The sequence below is a fragment of the Aotus nancymaae genome, unplaced genomic scaffold, assembly GCF_030222135.1.
Source record: "Aotus nancymaae isolate 86718 unplaced genomic scaffold, 86718_ANA_hifiasm-v0.15.2.pri h1tg000094l, whole genome shotgun sequence".
Lineage (NCBI taxonomy): Eukaryota > Metazoa > Chordata > Mammalia > Primates > Aotidae > Aotus > Aotus nancymaae.
In genome coordinates, this window is record NW_026988509.1 from 566,025 (window position 1) to 588,835 (window position 22,811).

Here is a 22,811-nt window from a genome sequence, read left to right on the forward strand (position 1 = left end):
GGGCATCCGGTGGACGGTGGCTTTCCACTCCCTACACTGGGAAGTTCCCCACCGCCTGGGCACACTGGGAGCACAAGACACCGCCACAGACCCCCACCCCAGCCAACCTACCATCCACCAGGAAAGGAGACAGATGAGCGGGGGCCTGTCCTCAGGGGCAGAGAGAGAAGGCTCTGAAGACCAGAGGGCGCAAGGGCCACCGCGCAGCTCAGGGACCCTCTCCTCTGGGGAAGGGGCTAAAGCAGCTGTTTGCAAACCTGCTCATCCGAAGGGGGGCCTCACCCCAACTGCTCCGCCCCCTTCCGGGACAGCTCTGAAGGGGGCCCGGCCCCAGAGCCCAGGGTCGTCTCCCCAGCCCAGCCTGCACCTCACCTCCAGGCTGTGAGCAGGGTGGGGAGTGGGGATCCCAGGCACAGCCCTCCCAGGGGCCCCTCTCACTCGTCCCCTGCTGGGCTCAGGTGGGGGCCTCACGGTGGTCCCAGGGCCCAGCACAGGCCCCCCCGTGGAAAAGGCTGGCAGGGGTGGTCACCGATGCCCGGGCCCTGCCCGAACCCGCGCCCAGGGCCTCTCGCGGGGTCCACACGGGGTGCGCGAAGAAGCCTGCACCCCCCAGGGCAGCTCCTACCGAGGGGCGAGTCCTAGGGCCCCCTCGGCCGGGCGTGGGGGGGCGCGGTCCCCAACACCCAGAGCCCCGGAGGTAACACAGCCCCGCCAGGTCGCCCGGGAAAAGGGGCGGGGACGTGAAGTCCAAGCAGCGCCTGCGGCGGGCAGGGGATGGCGAGGGGACTCGGCCCGGGCTGCCGAGGGGTCCCCGCCGCTCCGCCTCTTCCCGCCCCGCCCTCCTCGAGGGTCCCCCCTTCCCCCATCCTCTCCCCCCCCCCCGGTCCCCCCTCGCCCCGCCCGTCCCATCTGCGGGGCCGCAGCGCCTCCTGGTGTCGGGCCGGGTCCGGCGGGCGGGGCGGGTATAAAGTGGGCGGCCGCGGCCCCGTCCCTCCCTCCTGCTTCCTCGCGCCCGCGCCCCGGGCCGTCCGGACCGGAGCCTCCTCGGGACCAGGTGAGCGCGTCCCGGAGCCCCCAGCCTGGAAGCCGCTGGGCCCGCGGCGGCGACCCCGAGTCTCGGGAAGGCGACGGCTGCGTCCCTCGGGCCCCGGGAAGGGGACTCCGGCCCCAGGGACGGCGCGCGAGGATTCGGGCTCCTCCCCGCCCTGGCGGCCCCGCGTCTCCGGGGTCCGAGCCCTCGGCCCGCGCCCCGGGCCACCTCCCCGCGGCCTCTTCTGGGGCGGAGCCCGCCTGGACGGGGTGGGGGCCCCTCTCCGCGCCCGAGCTCCGCGCTGGGACCCCCGCTCCCCGGAGGACCCCGGCACCGCGCGCCTCCCCAGGGCCTGCGTCCAGCTCCCGCCCGCGGGGAAGACGCCCGGCTGAGCGGGACCTCCGGGGGCGCAGGGCCTCTCCCGGGTTCGGAGGGAAGGGGCGGGGGCGGGGGCGGGGGCGGGGGAGCCTTGGGTGCCCGAGGGCGGGACGGGGAGGGCGGGGACGCGAACGCGGGTGGAGCCGACGCCCCATCGCTGCGCCCTCCCCGACGGGAGCCCCCAGGCCCAGGAGAGACCGCGGACGGGGGCGGCTCCACGGGGAGGCGGGACACGGGCTGACAGCGACCCCAGCCCCTACGCGGCCGCCCCCACCCGCCCCGGGCCCGGGTCTCCACTGCCGGCAGCCACGCGGATCGCTGCCTGTGAGCGGTTCCCTCCCTGGACGAGGACCCGCCCTGTGGGCTCCACACCCGGAGCGGAGGGGCCTGCGGCGCGCGCGTTTCCTTCTTCTTCTGGCTCGGGTGCCCCTCGCGCGTCCGCTCTGGAGATTATTTGAAGGGAGGCCGGGCCGGGCGCGGTGGCTCGCGCCTGTAATCCCAGCGCTCTGGGAGCGCCGAGCCTGGAGCCGAGACCACGACGTTGCCAAAAAAAAAAAAAAAAGGGAGGAAAGAGACGCTTTGGTTTAAACGCGGCCCTGCGCCCTGACTTGCTGCCTCCCGCGGCCTCTCGCGCTACGCAAAGTCGGGGCCTGCTGCGGGCGCCCCTCAACGAGCAGGGGTCCCGGCCCTCGGGGCGCTCGCTGCGCGGGGCCGCCCGGGATGCGAACCCCAGCCCCGCCCAGCGGAGCAGCGCGGCCTGGGCCGTGGGAGTCCAGCTCTCTCCCACAGAGGCGCACCCGGAGGTGGCGGAACCCGCCTCCACGGCGGATGGGAGCACTGCTTCCTCTCCCGTTTCGTGGATGAGGATGACGCCTGGTTGCCGTTCGTTCCGCGCGTCTTCGGTTTTGTGCAGCTCAGGGTTATTTGGGCTATTTAATCACTGACCGCGTTAGTGTCAATTTCCCCAGGTTCCTAAAGGACGTTCTTGTCAAACGCAAGCCCATGGAGCGCCAGCTCCACCGCTCCTTCCCGCAGCCCCTGGCAGCCACCATGCCGCTCTCTGCTTCCACGAATTTGGCCACTCAGGTGACTCACAGGAGTGAAAAAGTACGAAATTCTCCTTTTGTCACTGGCTTAATGTCCTCCAGATCCGTCCATGCGGTAACGTATGTTATCACGTCCTTCATTTTTAACGCTGCATCATGTCCTACTGCACGGGGTACCTGTTGTTTATCCACATCCGTCTGTCCCTGCACACGCGAGTTGCCACCGTGAATGACGCCGCTGTGAAGACAGGCACACGATTCTTCCGGATCCTACTCTCGGTTCTTTCGAGTGTGTACCCGGAAGTGCAATTGCGGATCATTCGATTTTTTAGTATTTTTGAGGAATTGCCTCAGTTTCCCACAGTGGCTGCACATTTTGGTTTCCCACCAGCGGGGCACCCAGGTCCAGCTTCTCCATATCCGCACCAATAGGTGTCATTTTCTGGTTTTTTTTTTTTTTATGTTAACCATCCCAGTGGGTGTGAGGTGGTACCTGATTGTGGTTTTGACGCATTTCCCTCGTGATTAGTGACACTGAGCATCTTGTCACGTGCTTATCAGCCATTTATATATCTCTTGGGAGAAATACCTGTTTAAGTCCTTGACCCATTTTTGAATCAGGTCGGTTGTTTTTATTGTTGTTGAATTTTAGGAGCTCTTTATATATTCTGGATATTAATCTCTTATTAGATACACAACTTACAGATATTTTCTCTCATTCTCTGGGTTGCCTTTTTACTCTGTTGATGGTGTCCTGTCACTAGATAGACGCAAAGAACGTTTTTAAATGTTGGTGTCACCCAGTTTATTTATTTTTTCTTTTGTTGCCTGTGCCCTTATCGTCATACCCAAGAAATCATCGCTCAAACCAACGTCATGAGGGTGTTGCCCATGTTTTCTTCGAAGGGTTTTAAAGTTTTAGGTCTTAAAACCTAAAGATCTGGGGCACAGATCCATTTTGAGTTAATTTTTATGTATGGTATTAGGTGAGGGTCTAACTTCATTCTTTTGCATGTGGACATCTAGTTTTCTCAACACCATTTGTTGAAAAGACTGTGTTTATTAATGGTCTTGGCAGCCTGCTCGAAAGTCGTATGTCCAAGGGTTTCTTTCTGGGCTATTTTATTCCGTTGGTCTGTATGTCTGTCTTGATGCCAGTGTCTCACTGTTGATGACTGCAGCTTTGTAGTAAGTTTTGAAATTAGGAGATGTGAGTCCTCCAGCTTTGTTGTTTTCTTTAAGGATTTTTGTTTGTTTGTTTGTCTGTTTTGGCTATTCGGGGTCCCTTAAGATTCCATATTTGGAATTTGGGTGATATTGACAAGTATTTCAATCCATGAACAAGGATGTCTTTTTTAACGTCTTCTTCAATTTCTTTCAGAAATATTTTGTAGTTTTCATCGTACAGTCTTTCACCTCCTAAGTCAATTTAAGTACTTTATTCTTTTTGATATTATAGTAAATAGAATTGTTTTCTTAATTTCCTTTGGATTGTTCATTGTTGGTGAACAGAAATACAACTGATTTTTATGTGTTGACTATGTATTGTGCTATTTTGCTGAATTTGTTTATTAGTTACAACAGTTTTAGTGGAATTCTTAGGGTTTTCTACATATGAGGTCAAATCATCAGTGAACAGAGACGATTTACTTCTTTCTTTCCAATTTGGATGCCTTTTCTTTCTTTTTCTTGCCCAATTGCTCTGGCTAGAACTTCCAGTACAGTGTTAACAGAAGCAGTGAAGCAGGCATCCTTTCTTTATTTCTGACCTTAGAGGAAAAGCTTTCAGTCCTTCACCACTGAGTATGATGTTCACTGTGACTTTTTCATATAATGTGGCTTTTATTATGTTGAGGTAGTTTCCTTCTGTTCCTAATTCGTTGTACGTTTTTGTCACGAAAAGCTACTGAATTTTGTCATATGCCTTCTCTGCATCAACTGCAATGACCACGTGAGAGGTTTTTTTTCCTCCTTCATTCTGTTAATGTGTGTTACATTGATTGATTTTTTGCATGTTGAACTATCCTTGCATTCCAGAAATAAATCCCACTTGGTCAATTCATTAATTGTATCAAACGATACTGAATTTAGTTTACTATTAATAGTATTTTCTTTAGGATTTTTGCATCAATTTTCATAAGGAATTGCAGTTTTCTTCTCTTGCAATATCTTTGTCTGGCTTTGGTATCAGAGTAATGGTGGCCTCACAAGAATGAGTTAAATAGTGTTCCCTTCTCTTCAAGTATTTTGAAAAAATTTGAGAGGGTTTGGTGTTAGTTCTTTATGTGTTTCATAGAATTCACCAGTGCAGCCATCAGGTCCAGAGGCTCTTTGTCAGGAGATTTTTGATTATTGATTCAATCTCCTTGCTAGTTATAAGTCTATTCAGATTTTCTATTTCTTCATGATTTTGTCTTGATAGGTTTTGTGTTTCTGGAAATTTTTCCATTTTATCTGTGTTATTCAAATTGTTGGCATGTAGTTGCTCGTAGTAGTCTTACAGTATTTTTTATTTCTGTGGAATTGGTAACAGTGTTGCCACTTTCACTTACAATTTTGGTAATTTGATTTTCTTCTTTTTTTCAGTCCATCTAGCTAAAGGCTGGTGGATTCTGTTGATCTTTTCAAAGAACCAACTTTTGTTGTATTTTATTTTCTCTATTATTTGTCTGTTCTCTGTTTTGTTTATCTCTGGTCTGATCTTTATTGTTGCCTTCTTTCTGCTAGCTTGGGGTTTCATTTGTTCTTCTTCTAGTTCCTTACATTGTAAAGTTAAGTTCCTGTTTGAGATCTTTCTTTTTCAGTGTAAGCATGTATAGTCAGGAGTTTCTCCCTTTGCACTGCTTTCATGTACCACAAGTTTTTAAATTTATGTTTTCATTACCATTCATCTCTAAGTATTTTATAATTTCCCTTGTGATTTCTTCTTTGATCCTTGGTTATTTAACAAGGTATTTAATTTGCACAAATTTGTGATTTTTAAAATGTTCTTGTTACTGATTTTCAACTTTACTCCCTTGTGGTCTGAAAAGATGTCTTGTATAACGTAGACCTTTCAAAATCTGTTGACACAGACTTTGTTGTTGCAACTGCCCCCATCATTGCAAGCCCTTCTCCCTCTGGTTGAAGTAACTTCCCGGAGATTGAAAGGGCTTGGCACCCTTTTTTCCCTTCATTTTTCTATTTTCTCCTTTTGAGAGGTAGACATTGAAGTCTAGCAGATTGAAAAGCAACCATATATTTGGAGAAAATTAAAAAGTCATTGTATTTGCTCAGGGGAAGTCACAGGCTCAGAAAAGACCTAAAAAGACCGTAAGTTTACACTTTATGTTGATCCCTAGCACAGAGACAGCCTACAACAGTCAAAATGATAAAAACAAGAAAAACTGGCAACATCTGGGGAGGAAAGAGATTCTGATTTCACAAAACATACAAAGAAACTTTCTTATTTCAAAGAAAAAAAAATAAACCCCAATAGAAATTGTCAGCGAAAAAGACTTGGTGGTAGATCTACTAGACAAAGGCTTTCAAAGAACTATCTTAAAGGTACTCAGATAACTAAGGGAAAATGTGGAGAAAGTCCAGAAGACAATGTAGGAACAAATGAAAATGTCAATAAAAAGCTAGAAAACTTAAATAGAAACCAAAAAGAAATTCTGGAGCTGAAAAGTACAATAACTGAAATTTAAAATTCACTAGAGAAATGCAAAGGCAGATTTCAGCAGGCAGAATAAAGAATCAGGGAACTTGAAGTAGGACAATGGAAATTATTGAGTCTGAAGAGTAGAAATAAAAAGATTGAAGAAAGGTGAACAGAGCCTAAGGGGCCTGTAGCACACCATCAAGCAAACCAGCATAAACATGGTAGGAGCCCCAGAAGAAGAGTGAGCAAAGGGAGCAGAGAGACTATTTAAAGAAATAATGGCTGAAAATTTCTGAAATATGATGAATGACATGAATATGACCATCTGAGAAGTTCAAAAAACTCCAATCAGGATGAACTTAAAGACCCACACTGAAACATTCTAATCAAATTGTCAAAACCCACAGACAAAGCTTTTGAAAACAGCAAGAGAGAATGACTCATCACATGTAAGGAATCCTCAATAAGACTTAGCAGATTTCTGATCAGAAACTTTGAAGGCCAGAAAGCAGTGGACCAATATATCCAAAGTGCTAAAAGAATAAAAACTGTCACCTGGGTGCAGTGGCTCATGCCTGTAATCCCAGCACTTTGGGAGGTCAAGGTGGCTGGATCATGAAGTCAGGAGTTCAAGACCTAGCCAGGCATGGTGGTGGGCACCTGTAATCCCAGCTACTTGGGAGGCTGAGGCAGGAGAATCCCTTGAACCTGGGGGACAGAGGGGCAGAGATCACGCCATTGCACTCCAGCCTGGGTGACAATGCAAGACTGTCTCAAAAGTATATAAATAAATAAAATAAATACTGTCTACCAAGAAGCCCATATCCAGCAAAACTGTCCTTTAAAAGTAAGGGACAAATTAAGACATTCTCAGATCAACAAAAGCTGAGAGGGTTAATCACCACTAGACCTGCCCTATGGGAAATGCCAAAGGGAGTCTTGGAGGTTGAAATAAAAGGATGATAGACAGTAACTCGAAGTTGTATGAAGAAATGAAGATCTCGGCCAGGAATAGTGACTGACACCTGTAATCTCATCACTTTGGGAGTCCAAGGCAGGAGGATAACTTGAGCCCAGGAGTTCAAGACCAGCCTGAGCAACATAGGGAGACCCTGTCTCTACAAAATAAAAATAATTTTAAAAATTGGCCGAGCATGGTGGCGCATACCTGTGGTCCCAACTACTTCGGAGGCTGGGGGGGCAGAGTTGCTTGGGCATGGCAGGTTGGAACTACAGTGCACTATCACCACACCACTGCACTCCAGCCTGGGCAACAGAGCAAGACTTGTCTCTAAGTAAGTAAATATCTCAGTAAAGGTAAATTATAGACAACTATAAAAGTTAGTATTGCTGTAACAATGGTGTGTAATGCTTTTTGTTTTCAACATAATTTAAGAGACTAATTATTTTAAAATAACATTAGTTTACAGTTTTAGCCACATAATGTATAAAGGTATTGTAGCAAGAGCGGCCATGAACAAAACCTCTCAAACACCGAACTGGGGAAGGAAGTGGCAGTTTATTCGGCTGGGAGCTGCAGCTGGCTAAAGCGTTAACAACCAAGCTCCCTGACAAAGAAAATCCTGGCCCTTTTAAAGGCTTACAATCTAAGAGGTACACATGTGGGAGGGTCGTGATCCGTTAGGCAAGCGTGGGAGACGTGACTAGGTAGGGGTCTGAGCAGTTGAGCAAGAACAATGCCTTCTGGGGAATATTCCTCCAAACCATGTCAGTGATCTATAGCTAAGATTGTGGTTAAGAGTAGGGGGTTTAATCTTTAACCTTTAGACTTGGCCAGTGGCACCACCCGGTCCTTCCACTGACCTCATCTGGCTGACTTTTAACTTTTACTTCCTCCTTTTCTCCAAGCACAGGCTCGGAGAAGGGGGTCTTCTTCCTCAGTATAATTTTGTGACATCAAAAACTAAAAGGGCTGGGGACAGAGCCATTCAAGGAGGAGAGTTTTATTATGCCATTGAAGCTAAACTGGTATTAATCCAATTTAGACTGATACAATTTTAGGATGTTAAATGCAATCCCCATGGTAACTACAAAGAAAATAACTAAGGAATAAATTTAAAAAGGAAATGAGAAAGGGATTAAAATGTTTCACCCCCCCAAAAAAAATTAAACACAAAAGAAGACAGTAATACTGGAGGGGACCAAAAAAAAATCTATAAGGTATACAGAAAACAAATGCAAAATTAAAGAAGTCCCTCTTTATCAGTAATTACTTTAAATGTAAATGGATTAAACTCTCCAAACTCTCTCTGCAAAAAGACAGAGATTGGCAGAATGGATTTAGAAAGCCAAATTCAACTATATGCTCTCTACAAGAGATTCACCTTATATCCAAAAATATAAATAGGTTGACAGTGAAAGGATGGGCAATGATATGCTATGCAAACAGTAACCAAAAGAGAGCAAGAGTAGCTATGCTAACATCAGGAAAAACAGGCTTTCAATCAGAAAAGGTTACAAGAGGAAAAGGACATTATATATTAATAAAAGGCTCGATACAGCAAGATGTAATAATTATGAATAATTATGCACCTAATAACCATGTCTTACATTGGGAAGATTGTTGCTGGCTCTTAGTCGCTTCCAGCCTGCACGTGTTGCTTTTGTTGGAATGATGGTCATATGTGGGAGCTCAGTATCAAGAGTGCAGACTTGAGCCCACACTGCCAGACTTCAGACGTCAGCTATCAGCTGAGTGCCTTGGGCAAGTCACCTACACTAGGCCTTGGTTTCCTCAGCTGTTGGAGTGGGGATGACAATAGTACCTGTGTCCAAGGTCACAGGTCCAACGGTGAATGGTAAATGAAGGGATGTGGGACAGTATCTGGTACTAAATAATTATCGATTTTTCATTGACATTTTATACATTCTGTTTTCTTCAAAGACCCTTTGGTTCATGTTTTGCCCTCAGATACTTACTGTTCCTGAAATTTATTTGGGTGTACCATGTGAGGTAGGATTAACTTTATTTCCAGTCACAGGGTGAGCCCCCATCCCAGCCTGCTTCCACCATTCTGAGAGGCCACCGTGTCATAGCCGAAGTTCTCACATGTTGTTAAGTTCTCCTGTGTTGTTAGGTTCTCGTGTGTTGTTAAGCTCTCGTGCATTGTTAAGTTCCATGTGTTGTTAAGCTCTCGCGTGTTGTTAAGCTCTCGTGTGTTGTCAGGTTCTTGTGTGTTGTTAAGCTCTCGCGTGTTGTTAGGTTCTCGTGCATTGTTAAGCTCTCGTGTTATTAGGTTCTCGTGTGTTTTTAGGCTCTCGTGTGTTGTTAGGCTCTCATGCGTTGTTAGGTTCTCGTGCGTTGTTAAGCTCTCGTGCGTTGTTAAGCTCTCATGTGTTGTTAGGTTCTCGTGTGTTTTTAAGCTCTCGTGTGTTGTTAGGTTCTCGTGTGTTGTTAGGTTCTCGTGTACTGTTAGGTTCTCGTGTGTTGTTAGGTTCTCATGCGTTGTTAGGTTCTCGTGTATTGTTAGGTTCTCGTGTGTTGTTAGGTTCTCATGCGTTGTTAGGCTCTCATGTGTTGTTAGGTTCTCGTGTATTGTTAGGTTCTCGTGTGTTGTTAGGTTCTCGTGTGTTAAGCTTTCGTGCGTTGTTAAGTTCTCGTGTGTTGTTAAGTTCTCGTGTGTTAAGCTCTCGTGTATTGTTAAGCTCTCGTGCATTATTAGGTTCTCGTGTGTTGTTAAGCTCTCGTGTCTTGTTAGGTTCTCGTGTGTTGTTAGGTTCTCGTGTGTTTTTAAGCTCTCGTGCGTTGTTAGGTTCTCGTGTGTTGTTAAGCTCTCGTGCGTTAAGCTCTCGTGCGTTATTAGGTTCTCGTGTGTTGTTAAGCTCTCGTGTGTTAAGCTCTCATGCGTTGTTAAGTTCTCATGCATTGTTAGGTTCTCGTGTGTTGTTAAGCTCTCGTGTGTTGTTAGGTTCTCGTGTGTTGTTAAGCTCTCGTGCGTTAAGCTCTCGTGCGTTATTAGGTTCTCGTGTGTTGTTAAGCTCTCGTGTGTTAAGCTCTCGTGCATTGTTAAGCTCTCGTGCGTTAAGCTCTCGTGCGTTATTAGGTTCTCGTGTGTTGTTAAGCTCTCGTCTGTTAAGCTCTCGTGCGTTGTTAAGTTCTCATGCATTGTTAGGTTCTCATGTGTTGTTAAGCTCTCGTGTGTTGTTAGGTTCTCGTGTGTTGTTAAGCTCTCGTGCGTTAAGCTCTCGTGCGTTATTAGGTTCTCGTGTGTTGTTAAGCTCTCGTGTGTTAAGCTCTCGTGCATTGTTAAGCTCTCGTGCGTTAAGCTCTCGTGCGTTATTAGGTTCTCATGTGTTGTTAAGCTCTCGTGTGTTAAGCTCTCATGCGTTGTTAAGTTCTCATGCATTGTTAGGTTCTCGTGTGTTGTTAAGCTCTCGTGTGTTGTTAGGTTCTCGTGTGTTGTTAAGCTCTCGTGTGTTAAGCTCTCGTGCATTGTTAAGCTCTCGTGCGTTAAGCTCTCGTGCGTTATTAGGTTCTCGTGTGTTGTTAAGCTCTCGTGTGTTAAGCTCTCGTGCATTGTTAAGCTCTCGTGCGTTAAGCTCTCGTGCGTTATTAGGTTCTCGTGTGTTGTTAAGCTCTCGTGTGTTAAGCTCTCGTGCGTTGTTAAGTTCTCATGCATTGTTAGGTTCTCGTGTGTTGTTAAGCTCTCGTGTGTTGTTAGGTTCTCGTGTGTTGTTAAGCTCTCGTGCGTTAAGCTCTCGTGTGTTATTAGGTTCTCGTGTGTTGTTAAGCTCTCGTGTGTTAAGCTCTCGTGCATTGTTAAGCTCTCGTGCGTTGCTAATTAGGTTCTCGTGTGTTGTTAAGCTCTCATGTGTTGTTATGCCCATTGTTGTGTGTACTATCGGCCTGTTCCGGCACCAAAACCAAAACTGTGATTTTATTGTTTCATTTGCACTTGATAGCACAAGTTTTCTCATCACTCTTTATTTTTATTTTGCTCAACTACTCTTGCTTTTACTTCCAAGTGAAACTTTCATTTTGCAAACTCCTATCCACAAAAAAAGCAAAAACAATTTCTTGGAAATTTTAATTAAAATTACATTCAATTATAGACTCATTTAGAAATAACTGATATTTTTAAATATCAGTTTAAGATAGTGGGATGGTTTCTTATCCAAAACAAGGTTTGTTTCTCCAATATATTCCTAAAAAAAAAAAAAAAATTGAGTTTTTTTCCTAAGTCTTGCACATTTTTATTCAGTTAATTCCTTGAGTTTTTGTTGTTTTTATTGCTAGTGTAAATAGCATTTTTTCTGCAACGTTTTCTAACTGGTTGTTACTGATAGAAGAATATCAATAACTCTTTGTATATTGAGGACTAAGTTCTGGTTTTCTTATCTTGCCTATATTCCTATCTAAGGGGTCTGGAGAGTCATGCCCTACAAACCATCATTCTCATCAGATGGGTTTTATCTAACGCTGTATGTCATGACTTACTTTCCAGTCTGACTCTGGCATAACATTATGTGACAAAGAAGAAAATCAAAATATTTTACCACCAAAAATATTTCTTTGCCACATTTTGAAATGGCCCTGCAAAGCCATCCTTTATTGGGGAAAATTTGCATCTGTAAAGAATCTCTAGTAACATAGCTAGATCTTTTTCTTCCAGGCCTTCCCAATCCTGAAGATATTAAGAGTCTAGCACATTTTAAAGATCTGAATAGGAAACATTTGTCATCTATTGTTTCGAAGGGCAGCCACTATAAGACTTCAAAAGAACCCTGGTCTCCACAATCTTTTATCTTAACCTGAACATTTCCTTTCTATTAATCCCAGGTCTTTAGACAAACTCAATCAATTGTCAACCAGAAAATGTTTAAATTCTCCTATAGCCTGGAAGCTGCCCCTCCCCACTTTGAATTGTCCCGCCTTTCTGGACCAAACCAATGTATTTCTCAAATGTATTTGATTGATGGCTCATGCCTCCCTAAAATGAATAAAACCTAGCTGTACCCCAGCCACCTTGGGCACATGTTCTCAGGACCTCCTGAGAGCCGTGTCACAGGCCATGATCATTCATATTTGGCTCAGAATAAATCTCTTCAAATATTTTACAGAATTTGACTCTTTTCATCAATAGTATATTTATCTAAGTGACTCACTAAATTCATTGTCTTTCTCTCCCCTGCTTTCTTTCTCTCCCTCGCTTTCACTTTAAAAAAAAAACTTTGTTCAGTTGATTTTCTGGGTAGACGATCCTATCTTTAACAAGGACAGCTTTGTCTCTTCTTTTCCAACATTTATGCTTCGTTTCTTTTTACTGTCTTATTGCATTGGCTTCCAACGCAACACTGAATAGTAGAGTAAGATCAGCATTCTTTCCCCCACCCCGTTTTTTTAATGCACCTAATAAGCATCTAATAAGCATCATCCTTCTCGTGCAGGAATTTTTAACCCAGGGTTAGATCTATGAATGGAATCCCCAAATTCCTGTACATAATTTCTGTATATGAGTATCTATGCATTTCAGTAAGGTGAAATTGTCTAGACTCTTAAAAGGTCCATGACCACAAAGATAAGAACCACTACTTTAGCTTTTCCTGTAAAATACGATGTGAGCTCTTGATTTGAAATGTGTATCCTTTATAACGTTATTTCTACTCCCAAATTTCTTACAGGTTCTACCTTGTCTGGTTGTTATTGCTTCTTAATTAGAAATGGACGTTTTGGGGACCTACTGAAGCAATTGCATATTTTCTTCTTCTTATGTTGATGTGATATTAACATATTCCCTAGTGTTTGTGGAATCACTGTATTTTTAACCAACTTCCTATTATAGTTCTGGTATAGCGGCCCTTAACATACTATTAGATCTTAGTTTTTAAGATTGGCTAGGATTTTTGTGATAACGTTATGGGATCTTTAGGGTGTTACTTTTCTGGCCTGAATCCTCTGTGGCTGGTGGCACCTTTGCCCAAGTTCTTGTCCTGTATGCAGGAAGAATGAGGTACGCAGACAAGTGGAGGGTGAGCAAGACAAAGGGAAGCTTTACTGAATGTTAGGACGGCTCACAGGAGACCCGCAGCGGGCAGCCCTCTCTGTAGGCAGGTTGTCTTGTCAAGTGTTCAGCTCTCAGCAGAGAGGAGGCCCTGGAGAGGGTAGCTCCTCTCTGCAGCTGGTTGTCCCACCCTGTGCCCTGCTCTGAATCAGCCTGGGGCTTTTGTGGGCCTCAGAGTGGGGAAGTGTGTGCTGATTGGTCCATGGGCAGCCATGTGCAGGCCTAGAAAAAAGCACCATGAGTGCCCCCTCAAGTCCATAGAACTGGCAGCCTGGCCCCCAGGCTTCAGACCTGCCCCAGCGGGAAGGTGGGACTTCACTGGGGACCCACCTCTTTCTTCCCAGGAGCCTGTCTGCCTCCTGCAGCCATCCATGGTGCCCAGGCTGCTGGCACCAAGGGGCACCTGCAGGCCAGCACCCAGCTGCCCTCAGCACCCCCCACAAGCTTCCCCTCCTGCGCTCCTCAGTGCCCAAAGTCTGAAGGGGCCAAAGCAGCAGGGGGCTGGCATGTCAGCATGGCCGCAAGCATGTGCACACACAGCCAGGCTGTGACAGCACCTGGGCTCTGCCCCGACTCTGCTCTGAGACTGGAGCGGGTGTCTGGAGCGGGAAGAGGCTGGGCAGCAGGAGCAGGCACCCAAGCCTACAAGGGCAAGAGGGGCCTTCCCTGGCCCCCCAAGAGTGCAGGGATGCCTGGATCAGCAGCCCTAGTTTTGGCTGCTCCAGCTGCGCCGGGGTGGGGCAGGCTCCTGCCTGCTCCACGGAGCACGAGGCCCGGATCACAGCCACGACTTAGGTGGCTGCATTTGTGCCCAAGGAGCTCCCGCACCACCAACCTGGAAGGGGCAGGGCTCCCACTTGTCCCAGCTCCTGCTGGCTCCACGGAGCTTGGCACCTGGCCACACTCTCTCACCCCAGGCCTTTACTGGACCTAGGCCTGCATCCCGGGCAGGGGCGACGCCGCTGCAAGCTCCCCTTCACCCGGCATGCCACCCGACCCGGCCTCATCGCAGCAGCCCCCAGGGAGGCAGTCTGCGGGGTTGGGGGGTGTCTGCCTCTTCCCCGTGCCTTCCCCAAGCAGCCAGCGTGATGGCAGCGGCCACACCAGATGGCATGCCACTGCCATCAGTAATATTTATAGTGATATTTATCTGTAGAGTTACTTTTAGGGATTTTGTTTTAATCAAGCTTTGGTCACGGGTTATGCCAGGTTTAAAAATGAATTGGGAAAATGTTTGTCTTTGTATGTTCTAAAACAAGCTAAATAGCATAGAAGTGCTAGTCCTTGAAAGCGTGAAAGAACTCACCCACAAACTGCCTGAGCTGGCGTTTGTGAAGGGACTTCATTCCTCCCCGGGCCCCAGGCTCGGTGGGTCTGGCCTGCGTCACCTCGTCATTGACGAAGCCGCAGCATCACAGCAACCCTTCAGGGCCCTCTCCTGCAGCCCCTCCCCGGTTCCAGTGCTAGGACACGCATCCGTCTGCACCGGGGGGAGGGCAGCACTCAGACCCCTGCATCGTCCTGGATCTACATGCTCGGAACCAGCCCTGTGCCCATTCCACCCAGCTACTGCCAGCCCCACTCTGCGGAGCCAGCAGGCACGAGGCCCTTCCTGACGGCCTCCTGGAGCTGGAGCTCAGGCCAAGCCACAGGGCACCAGGGAGGACAGACCTGCAGAAAGGAAAACCAGGCTAATGATGGCCATGTCCCCACACTTCACAGGGTCCTCCCCCCTCCTTATGAAGGTCCTGTTTAAAGGGATTGGAGCCAGGCTGGAGAGAGAGTGCCTGGCTCTACAGAGGAGCCCGTGTGGGGAAGCTGGGATCTTTCGCCCGCCCTCCCCTCTGTGCTGCTTCCGAGACAGCCCCGGGCAGGGGGGCGGGCTCCAGACAGTGGTGCTCCATTCCATTCCGTGCCAGCGGCCCAACTGCCTACTCCACCCAGCTCTGGAGGGCATGGAGGGGCCTTGAACACCCAAATCCCACCCAGGGCAGAGCGAGAGGGCACAGCCCCCGAGTCCAGATGCTGGTGACGGTGTGCGCCAGGCGCAGACCCTGCTTCCTTAAAGACTGAGGGCAGTGCCCCCGATCCCACCGACCTTGTGTGTGCACCTGCCATGGGGAGGGGTGCAGGAGGGGGGCATGGGGCATCCGCAGTGACCCCACCCTCCTTGCAGGACTTCAAGGCCACAGCTCCCGCCGAGATGCTCCAGGGTCCGCGCTCCACGCTCCTGCTCTGGGGAATCCTGGGGGTCATCTGGGCCCAGCAGCAGGAGGTCATCTCACCAGACACAGCCGAGAGAAACAACAACTGCCCAGGTGCCAGAGGTTGGGGTCCGGGGGCTCAGGGCGTGCAGGGGGCAGTCAGGACAAACCACAGGCACGGGACCAGGAGTCGGGGCTGGCTCGAGACAGGTCCTGTGCCCCCACAGAGAAGACCGACTGCCCCATCAACGTGTACTTCGTGCTGGACACGTCGGAGAGCATCACCATGCAGTCCCCCACGGACATCCTGCTCTTCCACATGAAGCAGTTCGTGCCACAGTTCATCAGCCAGCTGCAGAACGAGTTCTACCTGGACCAGGTGGCGCTGAGCTGGCGCTACGGCGGCCTGCACTTCTCCGACCAGGTGGAGGTGTTCAGCCCGCCGGGCAGCGACCGGGCCTCCTTCATCAGGAGCCTGCAGGGCATCAGCTCCTTCCGCCACGGCACGTTCACCGACTGCACGCTGGCCAACATGACGGAGCAGATCCGGCTGCACGGGAGCAAGGGCACCGTCCGCTTCGCCGTGGTCATCACCGACGGCCACGTCACCGGCAGCCCCTGTGGCGGCATCAAGCTGCAGGCCGAGCGGGCCCGTGAGGAGGGCATCCGGCTGTTCGCGGTGGCCCCCAACCAGAACCTGAAGGAGCAGGGCCTGCGGGAGATCGCCAGCACGCCACACGAGCTCTACCGCAGCGACTACGCCACCATGCTGCCCGACTCCACCGAGATCGACCAGGACAACATCAACCGCATCATCCAGGTCATGGTGAGCCACGGGCCGCGGGCGGCGGTGGGGAGTCCACCCACTCCCAGCCTCACTTTACCCGGAGGCAGAAGGAGGAGGCTCCGGGCAGGACCTGGGCCACGCAGGTGTCCCTCGACCCCCACCCAGACTCAAGGTGCAGCCACCCCAGAGCTAACCAGCACTTCCATCTTTTCTGCAGAAACATGAAGCCTACGGAGAGGTGAGTGGGCGTCCTTTCCTGCCCATGCTGGCGACCTCTGACACAGCAGACATGAGCACGCTGGGCTGCCAACTCCTGGCACCTCCAGGCTGGACAGATGAGAGGAGCAGAGGGAGCCCCCTGCTCCGCGTTGGACCTGAGGCCTTTGGGTCTGGACAGCTGGCTCCCGGCCAAAGCCAGGCTGTTTAGATCCCCTGGGGATCAGCGTTAGGGTCACCCACAGAGCACGTGTTACAAGGAGCAGTCGAGGGTCCGGCCCCCAGGCGGGCAGGGTCCATCCGCCCGGGACTCAAGGCCCAAGCCCAGCCCAGCAGGTCATGGGGAAGGAACTGGCACCGTCGGGTCCCGGCCTTTCTTCCCTTCTGTTTTCTGTCATGGCTTAAGCCAGCCTTGGTTTTCCAGAACTTGCTTAGAACACTTGACATAACCAAACTCTCTGGCTTGTCCCTGGTGGGGGCGGAGCCTCACAGCGCCCCACGTCTGCTCCTTCAGCCCAGCCCGGGGTCTCAGGGCATCTCAGCGTCTCCTTGGCCCCTGCTGAGGGTCGTGGGCTACACGTGCTGAGCCCCTGCCCTGCCACCTGGGGACTGTCCCACCCATGTGACCGTCTGTCTCCGCTTCCTCGTTTCAGTGCTACAAGGTGAGCTGCCTGGAAATCCCTGGGCCCCCTGGCCCCAAGGGCTACCGTGGACAGAAGGTAAGATGCCCAGACCGCCCGTGGGATCTGCTCACTGGGAAGCCCCGATTTATTTTGAAATCCACATTTAAGGCCAGCCGTGCCTCCGATGGTCTCAATACTTCTGACCCTAGAGGAACTAAAATTCTTTTTTGTCTAATTCCTTTTAAATGGTATATTGAGAAAAGCAGAAACTTTTAAAAAATTATTAAGCTATGCCATTAAAATGCTTTTGTAAGCAAGCATCTTCAAGTAAGTAAATAAAATGTGAGATGCATTACAGTTAAAATATGATTGCTCATTGATATGAACGAACCTCTTTTGTGGTTCATTACGTAAGTAGTTTTAGGGAGTCTGGTTTGAATGTCCCTGTGTTTTGTAGGGCTGTTGGGCACCACAGGGTCATGGGGTGTCCCTTGCACTGTGCTGAGGTGCAGGATCCGAGCAGGAAACAGGACACTGAAGAACTGGGGAAGAGCAGCTGGACTTGGGGGCCACACCACCTATGAGCGGGGACAGGCGAGGCACTGAACACGCAGAAATATATGTATTTATTAGGTACAGGCAGGGGCAAAGGTCCTAAGTCAGGTCATCATCTACAGGCTTAGCGATAGGGCACACATAATCACGTGAGTCACAAGTGAGGGGGCCACCCCATATGTCACCTGGGCAGAGAGGGGGGCCGTACACAGTAGGGGCCTGTGCCATGTGCAGTAGTAGAGGGTCGTGTGCAGAAAAGGCGTCCACCCCCGTTAGGTCACCGAGGCAAGGAGGTGGGCCGTGTGCAGTAGAGGTGGGGCGTGTGCAGTAGGGGTCCATGCCGTGCCGTGTGCAGTAGTAGAGGGTCGTGTGCAGAAAAGGCGTCCACCCCCGTTAGGTCACCGAGGCAAGGAGGTGGGCTGTGTGCAACAGGTGTCATGTGCAACACTTCTTATCTGGGGGCTGGAGACTTCAAAGGATTTCTAACAGAAGGATACTCTAAGCCAATGCAGTGGGAGCTGACAGACTTGTGCTCTTCTCTTAAGATATTTATGGGAGGATTCTTTGAGCCAGCACAGAAGCGAGAAAAGACTGACAGGGTGTACAGCCACCGTGAGTGGTCACACCAGAGGGGTTCCTCTCCCTCGGTTACTTCCAGGATCTCAGGCCTGAGGCCGACTTTCCACAGGAACTGGACGCAAGGTGCTACAACTCCTTTATCAGGAGGAGAGGCTCCTGCTCCAAGCCTGCCATACAGCGTGTGCCGGGTCTTTGGTTCTCGTCCTGGTCTGGCTGTTTTCCCATGTACGGCTTCTGTTCTGTGACTGCTCTAGGCATTCCTCCTGCTACAAACTACCATATGGTTATATGGAAGGATTCCATAAATCAGCACTGAATGTGACAGTGCAGCTCCGGCTACAACACCTGTATGATTATATAGAAAGATTATATGGAACTAAGTATGCCAGATATAAGTATTAAGTATGATATATAAACTAGATATATGTAAGCAGTAAGTTATGCTTCAGGCACTGATTCTATAAACTAAGGTATGATTATATATAAAGGAAACAGCTGAGTAATAACACTGTAAGATATTCCTCATGCACTAATTGTACCTGGGGTCTGGACAGTTCTTCCTCCTCGGTGCCCATGGCGTCTGTTACCCACACGTTTTCCTAACAGGTACATAAAATAAAATCCTTGAAAAACTCACTAACAGAGTATGCGAAACTCCAGTAATTCACATCTGTCAAAAATTATGAAGAAAGGCGTAGGAGGAGAGAGCACCTTCTGAGGAGAAGAAATAAGGAACTGGCTGTTACAGAGGAAGTCACTGCTAAGTAGCTCGTGTTTCTCTAAATTTGGATGACAGCTGTCTAAACCAGGAGGTTTCTGGATGTACTTTCTCCAAGATGAGACATCTCCAGGCTGCAGGCCAAATCCTGCCACCTCCTTCCCTGGCTTCTCCAATCCTGGCGGCAATGCCTACCCCACCACAGCTGGCAATGAATTTGCCACTTGGGGCAGCCTTGACTGCACAGAGAGGTGCAATGACCCGTCCTGTGGGCAGGGCCACTGGAGGCTGCCACAGGGATCACTAGTGGTTAGAGTTTGAGGGGTGACAAGGTGCCAATGGGAGCCCAGGACAGAGCACAGCTGTGGTGTTCCAGAAGCCTCTGCCCACCTCACCCCCTGCCCTGAGTGTCCCCCCTTTTCTTCCCTTTGACCTCCTAATTCCTCCCCTTTCCTCTCCTCCTCTTTGCACTTAAATTGGGAGCATATCAATAAATAGATGAACTTATTCAATAAAATTCTGTGTCATAGGTTAAAATTTTAATTCCAAGGGAGTGTAAACTTTATGTGGTTTTCTGAAGTCCTAATCTGTCTAAAGTGACTTAGATAAAGGAATTAATCTTTGTAGTGATGAGACCTGGGCATCACTGGAGAATTGGAGGCCAGTGTTGGCCATGGTCACAGCCCCTGGGTGCAGAAGGCACCCGCCATGGGCCAGGCACCCCACCCCCAGGCTGCTGTTCTGGCTCCATCTTGCAGGTGGTTTTCTGGGAAGCTTCCCTCAGAGCTGGAAGAAATGAGTCAAAGCAAGCCCCAGTCTGACAGAGGCTGGGCCCCTGGGGAGCAGCTGACACCAAGACATCTCCACCTGGGTGGGGTCCCCACCTGCCAACCCTGCCTCAGTTTACCCTTTTCTCTGTTGTCTGCTTTCAGGGTGCCAAGGGCAACATGGGTGAGCCGGGAGAGCCAGGCCAGAAGGGAAGACAGGTGAGTGTCCTTGCCCCACACCTGCCTTGCCTGCAGCCCAGCGCCCAGGGATGGGCTCACACAGCTGCTTTGTCCTTCACAGGGAGACCCAGGCATCGAAGGCCCCATTGGATTCCCAGGACCCAAGGTGAGTGAGCTCGACAAGGGCCTGGCTCCACCATGCGGCCCCAGCACTGCCAGGCAGGCTCCCCCCGAGCCCAGCCTCAGCCTCAGCCCCAGCCCCTACCACCCTCCTGCCAGCTACCGAGGAACAGAAGCGCCTCGATAGCTTGATGGCCGCCCCAAAACCCAGCCTCTGGCCCAACTCTGGGCTCAGCCTCCTCCACAGACTCTTTGTCGAGAATTCCGGATGCCAGCAGCCCCCGGAGCACTCCCCTCAGCCTGCAGGGCCAGCCCTTCCCTTCCTGTGTCTCCGCAGAGCCCCTCACTAACGCCCCTCTCTCCTCCTGCCCCCAGGGTGTTCCTGGCTTCAAAGGAGAGAAGGCTAACAGACCTGAGACCTGCATCGCCTTGGCCCAGACCAGACCCACCTCGCAGTGCTTGCTGAAGCCCGTCATTGCTCCTGGGGCACCAGGCTGGGCTTTTCTCAGTGGTAGCTTTGGGGGTTTCTGGGGGATCCTGTGGCCTTGAGCTTGGCCCCCCCAGAGACAGCAATGCCCATGATGCTTTGAGACACCAAGCTAACTGCCCTGACTTTCCTTCTGCAGGGCGAATTTGGAGCCGACGGTCGCAAGGTAGGCTGGCAGGGTGGGCAGAGCCCCTTCTTTCTGCTACTCAGAGGGCAGAAGGACCGGGGCTAACGGAGTCCGCTCTTCCTCTCTCCAGGGGGCCTCCGGCCTGGCTGGCAAGAATGGGACCGATGGACAGAAGGTAGAGGGAGCCTCAGGCTCACAGCTGGGCCTCCAGCCTCTGCAGAGCCCTCAGATCAAGTCTGAGCTATCAGCTTACACACACGTGTGTGCACACACAAACACGCTTGCACATGCACACACACATGCATGCACACGCAAACACCCCCACACATGCACATGCACACACGTGCATGCACACAAACATCCACACACATGCACACACACGTGCTTGCACACACCCATGCACCACACACACGCCACACCCATGCACACAGGAGCACACTCGCACATGCACACATGCACACAAACACCCACACACATGCACACACCCACACACATGCACATACACACGTGCATGCACACACCCACACACATCACACATATACATATGCACACACATGCCCACACACACTTGCGTGCACACAGACATCCACGCACCACACATAACACCACACACGTGCATGCACACCCATGCACCACACACATGCACACACCCATAAACACATGCACATGCATACACCCACACACATCACACACACATACACACACAAACACCCACACACATCACACACACATGCACACACATGTGCAAACACCCACACACCACACAGACATGCACACGCACATGCACACACACATATCACACCCACCACAACGCACACGTGTGTGCACACACCCACATGCATCACACGTGCACACGTGTGCACACAAACTTGCACACATGCACGCCAACACGCACGTGCACGCACGCACACACGCACACACACGCTGTGCAAGGTCACTCCAACTTCCAGGCTTCACCAGCCTGCATCTAATTCAAGGCTGCACGTCCTGTCTTGGGGCGGTTCCACAGCTGCCCACAGAGGCCGGCAACAAGCCCACCCCCTCCCTGCTGGAGCCACAGGAGAGCCCCACCCACTCCTTCTGGGGAGCTCTAGCTCTGCCCTCCTCCAGAGGGGAACGTCCTCTGTGCCCAGGGAGCTCTAGCTCTGCCCTCGGGGATGGCACCGGCCACTCTGCCTCCCAAGAGGCTCCTCAGCAGCCGTGGCCTCATTGTGCACCCCATGTGCCGGGAGGGGGCGCTGCAGTCCCAAGGTGCAGAACCTGCCCAGGCCCCAGAGCCCCGCCCTGAGACTCCTCCCGCCCCCTTCTTCAGGGCAAGCTGGGGCGCATCGGACCTCCTGGCTGCAAGGGAGACCCCGGAAACCGGGTAAGGGCCACTCACACCCCTCCTTCAGCCTTGGCTCTGGGGGCACGGGTGCCTGGCGGAGCGGGAGGATGGCCGCGGCTGCCATGGGAGCTTGAGTTCGCCCTGCACCCCATCACCCCAAGCCCAGCATTCTTTCGGGTCGGGGTTATGTGAGGAAATCCCCCTGGGAGCTGAGGCGTCCCAGGCTTCGGTGTCTGCACAGCTCCATTTCCCTGCACAGCAGTCCGGGCCTGGCCTCTAAGAGAGGGTGGGACATAGGGGCTCGGGCCCTGGCTCGTGGGGAGAAGCTCGCTGTGAGCCAGGCTCCACCTCTCACTTCTCTCTCAGGGCCCCGATGGTTACCCGGGGGAAGCAGGTAGCCCGGGGGAGCGAGGAGACCAAGGTGGCAAGGTAAGTGGCCTTCCCAGGGTGCAGACGGCCGGGGCGGCGTGGTCACCAGCCTCCAGGGGCCTCCCTGACCCCATGAGGGGCCTCCTGGAGGCAGCCCCAGCTGAGAAGCTGAGCAGAGAAGGCCTCTCCCGAAACACTGCTCAGTGAGGAGTCAATGGCCGTGAGATGCAGCGGTGCCCACCCGGGGCTTCATCAACTTGCTTCTCACCCGGGGCTGCTCATCCAGCTTGGGGAGCTCCACGGCTGCCCACCTAGGCCTCAGCAGCAAGCCCACCTCCTCCTGAGTGGAGCCCCAGGAAGCCCCCCAGCATCTCCTGGAGCTCCCATGGGAACGCTCTCTGTGCCACGGGGGCTCTGTTCTCCTGGGCCGCCTGCAGTGTCGCCCTGTCCCTGGCTGCCCCAGGATCCCCACGGGTGGCTTTTCTCTGGGAGCTCTTGGACCTGGGACCACCCACTTCCTGTCCACCTTCCCTCAACCTGAGCCCAAATCTGGCTGAGTCCACTGTGCAGATGCACTGAGGCCCTGCCCTTGACCCACACTCTGCCCTCTGCCAGCATGGAGGTTCCGGCAGC

At 51.2% G+C, this 22,811-nt stretch overlaps 1 protein-coding gene across 1 annotated transcript in view; it reads left to right on the forward strand.

Moving 5' to 3' along the window:
• Positions 1–2,816: 2,816 nt before the first annotated feature.
• Positions 2,817–22,811, forward strand: part of LOC135271868 (collagen alpha-2(VI) chain-like) — a 34,606-nt gene continuing 14,611 nt past the window's right edge. The window contains exons 1-12 of the mRNA XM_064369890.1: positions 2,817–2,886; positions 15,296–15,437; positions 15,551–16,149; positions 16,328–16,348; positions 16,980–17,045; positions 19,734–19,787; positions 19,870–19,914; positions 20,244–20,270; positions 20,495–20,521; positions 20,613–20,657; positions 21,795–21,848; positions 22,176–22,238. Coding sequence (XP_064225960.1) covers positions 15,323–15,437; positions 15,551–16,149; positions 16,328–16,348; positions 16,980–17,045; positions 19,734–19,787; positions 19,870–19,914; positions 20,244–20,270; positions 20,495–20,521; positions 20,613–20,657; positions 21,795–21,848; positions 22,176–22,238 — 1,116 coding nt within the window. The 5' untranslated portion in view covers positions 2,817–2,886; positions 15,296–15,322. The remainder of the gene's footprint in view (positions 2,887–15,295; positions 15,438–15,550; positions 16,150–16,327; positions 16,349–16,979; positions 17,046–19,733; positions 19,788–19,869; positions 19,915–20,243; positions 20,271–20,494; positions 20,522–20,612; positions 20,658–21,794; positions 21,849–22,175; positions 22,239–22,811) is intronic.